Source organism: Eurytemora carolleeae, unplaced genomic scaffold (assembly GCF_000591075.1).
Source record: "Eurytemora carolleeae unplaced genomic scaffold, Eaff_2.0 scaffold562, whole genome shotgun sequence".
Classification (NCBI taxonomy): domain Eukaryota; kingdom Metazoa; phylum Arthropoda; class Copepoda; order Calanoida; family Temoridae; genus Eurytemora; species Eurytemora carolleeae.
Genome location: NW_019396470.1, coordinates 131597 through 137596, shown reverse-complemented (window position 1 = coordinate 137596; position 6000 = coordinate 131597). Strand labels below are relative to the sequence as shown.

Here is a 6000-nt window from a genome sequence, read left to right as displayed (position 1 = left end):
AAATGCAATCCCTTCCCTCTGAAATATTGTTGCGAAGAATAGAGAAGAAAATTATATTTATATTTCAATTTGGCCACTTTTCAATCTTTAGCTTTGATGTTGGCATTTTATTGAGCTTTTCAATCTCCACTAGACACCTTTATAACTTAAAAACTTCCTTAAGGAAAATATATATATTGTTAGTTTTTCATTTCACAAACATCAACTTAAAGGGGCTGTCAGCATATTTTCAAGTTGACCTCAATTTTCAAATGTATTTCTATCTGAAATTTTTTTATGAAATTGACTTGCGAGATTATTCAGTAAAGACAAGGAAGATAATTTATATTATTCAAGATAGTTTCCTTTTGTTGTAAAGATAAAGGGACTGTAAGTATAATTTCCATGTTGTTAAGATAAAGGGACTGTAAGTGTAATTTCAAGATATATTCCATGTTGTTAAGATAAGATATCTTCCTTGTTGTTAAGATAAAGGGACTGTAAGTGTAAGTTCAAGATATCTTCCTTGTTGTTAAGATAAAGGGACTGTAAGTGTAATTTCAAGATATCTTCCTTGTTGTTAAGATAAAGGGACTGTAAGCATAATTTCAAGATATCTTCCTTGTTGTTAAGATAAAGGGACTGTCAGCATAACTTCAAGATATCTTCCTTGTTGTTAAGATAAAGGGACTGTAAGCATAATTTCAAGATATCTTCCTTGTTGTTAAGATAAATGGACTGTAAGTGTAAATTCAAGATATCTTCCTTGTTGTTAAGATAAAGGGACTGTAAATGTGATTTTAACTGACCCTCCATTCAAATATGGCAATTCCTGATTTACGACATGCAGCTCCCTTGAAACCTGATCAATAATGTAGAAGATATTATCGTTTTTCTAGGTTAAAAAGTATTTCATATTTTATATTTTCTAGGTTAAAAAGTATTTCATATTTTATATTTTTCTTCATTTTTTCCTCGAGAAGAAATGTACAGATCATTTTTGTAGAGAAACCCCAATTGAAAAAATAATCGGTTTTTAAAATTTAAAAAATTGATATCTTATTCAAAGGAATGGAGTTTTTGTCACAAACTCTGATTTTCTAATTTCAATATCGCTGCAACCCAACGTTGTTGACTTTTGAAATTTCAAACTATGAATGCTGGTAAATGAAATATTGTAAGTTTGAAATATCACAGGTTTATATCACCAGGTTGCAAAGATATTGGGTTTACAAAAATTAAACTTGTGGCAAAGTCTCAATTCCTTTGATAAGACAAAGGTTTTAAAGGTACCATTTTAAATACGACATTGTCATCTAAAATGGACGGTCCTTGGAATTACAGTCCCTTCAATCCTACATATTTCTCATCTTATCTATTTTAATATAAATAATACAATGATTTATAAATGATAACTGGCATTGACGAGATAGATTTGGATACAAACTGGTGAAATGACCTGTGAAAAAAGATTCTACATTATTAAAAAAGCCTCGAAAAATCAACCATAAGCCAACCATATCAAAATCTACAAGACATCCAAGTGAATGAATTTTTTCAAAGACAAACTTTGTGGAAAGAAGAAACATTCTGCTAGTTCTTCTAGTGACTCTGACACAGGATTTCAATATCTAGCTGATGGATCATTCCACAGATCTTCGCCGCGGAAAGTAAATGGAGTGAAAAGTTCGAATTCTTTAAGTTCTTTCTCATCCTTCCAGCCCCAACATGGAGGTAAACACATTCAGAAAATGCAAAACTAAACCTTCAGATATTTTCATTTCTAACCTTAGGACCCAAATTGTTAAAATACAGTCGTCGTCGTATATATCAATACAATGAAGACGACTTTCCATTAAATTTTTTGATTTCTATCAAGCTTTCAAGCAACATGGATAGTGAATACACATTAACAGGTAATCACAGAGAAGTTGTCAATTCCATTTTCTCTTTGATTAATTAAACACAATACACATGTAATTTGAAAAAAGGTTGTTAAAAATCAAAACCTAATTTGAAAAGTCGTCTTCTTTGTATTAACATAAATGCCTTGTACTGTATTAAAACTTAATTTGAAAAGTCGTCTTCTTTGTATTAACATAAATGCCTTGTGCTGTATTAAAACTTAATTTGAAAAGTCGTCTTCTTTGTATTAACATAAATGCCTTGTACTGTATTAAAACTTAATTTGAAAGGTCGTCTTCTTTGTATTAACATAAATGCCTTGTACTGTATCAAAACTTAGTCGTCTTCTTTGTATTAACATAAATGCCTTGTACTGTATTAAAAAATACCTGAAAAGGTAACTGCACAACCTTTCAATATTATTTTTATTTTAAATCTAAAATCTAAATAAATGTTTTCATCGGAAAATAATTTGATATTGTTAATGTGGCTCAGGTGAGATGCAAAGATCTACAACATCAGAATCCTTTCAATCTATGTCCAGAGATGACAGTAGGACTCCAGATACCCTCAACACTAGGGATACAACACAGAAATATACGTCACACTTATCATAACATACCACTCTCAACTAAAATTTTCATTCCTAAATCAGCATTATGAAAATACGCTCGAAACTAAATTTAGCATTTTAAAAATGTTCATGGCAAAAAAAAATAATTATTAGCGAATTTGAAAGGTGAAACCATGCATGTCAAACTAAAAGTAAATTGCACGGTTAAAATCATAAATATTTAATAATAATTCCTCTTGTAAAAGAACTCTTGAGAAGAAAAAGAATGCAGTATGTAACCGGATACGCTCGGTTTTGTCATGCTCATGCGATCGTAAACCAATTTAGAGGAGCTACGAGGTCACAAAGTCGCTCCGGTAGTATCTCATAGATTTGACCTTTTCCTTCTTTCTAATTGAGTTGGGATAGCTCCCTTCGAGATATAGATCTGCCAACATTTATACGATTAGTATTATTCTCGTTTAGTAAACACCTTAAATACATCAAATTAATCAGTAAATTATGTTTGTGATTATAAAGCTAAAAACAAGACGTTATATTAATATTGTGTCTAGTACTAGACATTCTTTTCGATCCACAAGTCTTCCACGACAATCCTCCTTTTCTAATTGCAAAAGGCATCGTAGACTATTCAATTTCAGTTCAAAGTTTAAATTTAATCTTTTTAAAGAAAAGTTGGAATAAATTGTTTGTTTTTTTGTTTAAAAGTTAAAATGATTCATCTAATTTCAGTTATATTGGTTTAGTTCTTGAAAACCTTGCCTTATTTTTCAATTACAATGGAATTAGGTCTTTGTCAGAAACGTGAATTTTCAATCCCTATATCTTTGCAACCTTATGGTGTAAACCTTTGATATTTCAAAGTTAGATTATTTGATGAAACATAATTCATAGTTGGAAATATTCAAGGTCTACTTCATCGGATTGAAAAGATATAGAGATTAGTAAATTTTCCAATTCGTATATTTTTGCAACCAGATGGTGTAAACCTTAGATATTACAAACTTAGATTATTCTTTCTAACAGAATAAATAGTTTGAAATATCTAAGGTCTCCGACATTGGGCTGCAATGATATAGTTATTAGAAAATTAGTGTTTGTTGCAAAGACTCAATTCCTTTGTTTTCTCTTTACTACTTCTCTTGAGGGTTTAAAGGAACTGTTCGCGCAACTTGGGGTTTCTAGGTACTGCACTGCATTTCAAGATCTGAAAATAAACATTATCAGACCAAGGTTTAAAGGGTATATCGTTCTAAATCTAATTTGTTACACCATGAATAGGAACACTTCAAATAGTACGTTTGCAGTTCCTTTAATGAGTCTATTTCCAAACTTATTAGTTAAATAGTCTGTATAATCAGGTCTGTAACAATGCCCAGCTTTCCTACGAATAATGATGGTGGTGTTAACCCTCTCAATAACAAGACAAATAATGATGGAACAGCGAGGAAAACAATACAATTCAGAAATCAAAATGGACACAACGCAAACACATTCTCTTCAGTCAATGCCAACCTCAATAGACAAACAAAAAGTGATAATCGGATGTCGTTGCCCGGCTCTTTTTCAAACACATTCAATGTGCCTCTGAACAAGGGAATAGAATTATCAAGCTGGCTTCAAAACTTATCAGAATCTGCAGGAAGATTTATAATTAACTTACTGATTTTCTAATTTTATATTTTCAAAATCATCTCCAAATTATTGAATCATTTCATTATATTGCGGTGTATGAGATAGACATAATTTCGGCTAAAAATCGAATTCACAATACATAATTTAAAGTTAGAGCTACAGTCTTACCATTTCTGGTTGTTTAATTGGCTGACCCTTCAAAGTTGTATACATTCATTTTTATCTTAATTAACAGATATATAATTGCATTTCATAATTCAAAGCACGTAATTTTTAAGAAAAAAATTAAAAAAGGTTGGTTTAGATCGGTTAGGAGAAACTCCCATAAAAGGCCGGAACAATACCAATCCGGAAATTCTACGGATATCTCGGAGTAAACTTAGAGATGAGATGCAATCTAGCAACCCATCAGATAACAAAAGAAAAAGAAATTCATCTCGAGAAAACTCCCTTGAATCTCTACTGGAGGCAGGAATTCTTATGGAATAAAATAATAATGAAATAATTTCATGAGTCAGGTTTTCCAAGAAGCCACCTGCTCGGAGGACTTGGCACATTTGTACTTTTATAAATATACGTTACTACAGAATGAAAGAGTTTTGGCTTTTAATTCCAAAAACTTCATTCAAATATGGTTAGCCATATGAAATCACAAAATTGTTCGGTTTTTTTTCATTAACCAGAAACATTTATCGTTTATTTATAATTTGAAGTCAGTGGAATGTTTCCTAGTCCTACCAACCCTCCATTCCCCTATACCCCCCGTAACCCCCAACTATTTTGAATTCATCCTTAGAAGTAAATTTGCTTGATTGATTTTTAAAAAGTAGAGAAACAACAAATAGTTGTATTATTTTAGAATATACCCTACAGGATGAAATGGAACATTTAAATATTTTGTTTTGAAACAAGCTTTTATACCCTAGAGAATTCTATATCTCAGACATGGAATAAAAAGCATTATTTTGCAAGGAATAGAGAAACTTCATAATTTTGTCAATTTGGCATTATAATATCTAAGGATTATAAACAAATAAACTTATTTCTTAATTTCATTGGATTAAAGGAGGAAGATCAAAGCACTGAGGGTAATAAAGAAGACGACATCAACAACTCTACTCGGCTAAATGAGTTCCAGAAAGAACCCAATTCTTTAGGTTAACTTTTCAAAAGCAAATATCAAAAAGAAAACATTTTGTACTGGTTGTTTTTATTTAGAAAGTCTGCTTGATGCCCAAAACTTATATCATGTTCCAACGGCTGTGAAAAATAAGAGTAATTCCCTTCCCAAATCAGGAATAGTTCAAAATTATTAAAGTTGTAAAGTAGAACATATCAGACTGTTGAATAATAAGACGAGTGGTGTACTCAAATTATGATTTTAAATAGTTCAAAAAACATAAAAAAACACAAAGTATTTGTGCAGTGTGCAGGCTCATATTTTACTTAATTATTTTATTTTTTGTGAACTACAATTGTTTTTGTTTTAGAACAACATTGAATAGACATAAGATTTCTTAAATTGTCATCTCAATTTACCACAGTTTTATAGGTCCCTGGTAACCTTAAATCAGACGTTACTGAAACAAGGGTGTAGCGGTGAAACACCATATGAGGGCTAAAGACATAGGTTTATTATAGAAATGTTTCTACCTCTGATAGTTTGGAATGCCGCGGTGACTGTTTTATGAATAATTTTGTCCTCAGCTTTCAGTAACATTCAACTTAAAGTCCAAGAAATTAGGGACCAACTTGATGTTTTGAAACAAACTTCACATGTTTCAGGGATACCAAATAGTTTAACAATAAAAAAGATTAAAAAAATCTTTTAAAAATAATTGATCGTTGAGGTTATTTTTTTAAATATCTATAATCTGTAAACGCGTTTATATAAAGTAAATTGCACA

General features: G+C 30.8%; 1 protein-coding gene across 1 annotated transcript in view; it reads left to right on the top strand.

Moving 5' to 3' along the window:
* The first annotated feature begins 1415 nt into the window (after positions 1 to 1415).
* The window catches only part of LOC111703893 (uncharacterized), an 80998-nt gene continuing 76413 nt past the window's right edge, over positions 1416 to 6000 (top strand). The window contains exons 1-8 of the mRNA XM_023475978.1: positions 1416 to 1713; positions 2380 to 2464; positions 3013 to 3075; positions 3820 to 4100; positions 4398 to 4561; positions 5160 to 5250; positions 5312 to 5389; positions 5801 to 5878. Of these exons, the coding sequence (XP_023331746.1) occupies positions 1527 to 1713; positions 2380 to 2464; positions 3013 to 3075; positions 3820 to 4100; positions 4398 to 4561; positions 5160 to 5250; positions 5312 to 5389; positions 5801 to 5878 (1027 nt within the window). The 5' untranslated portion in view covers positions 1416 to 1526. The remainder of the gene's footprint in view (positions 1714 to 2379; positions 2465 to 3012; positions 3076 to 3819; positions 4101 to 4397; positions 4562 to 5159; positions 5251 to 5311; positions 5390 to 5800; positions 5879 to 6000) is intronic.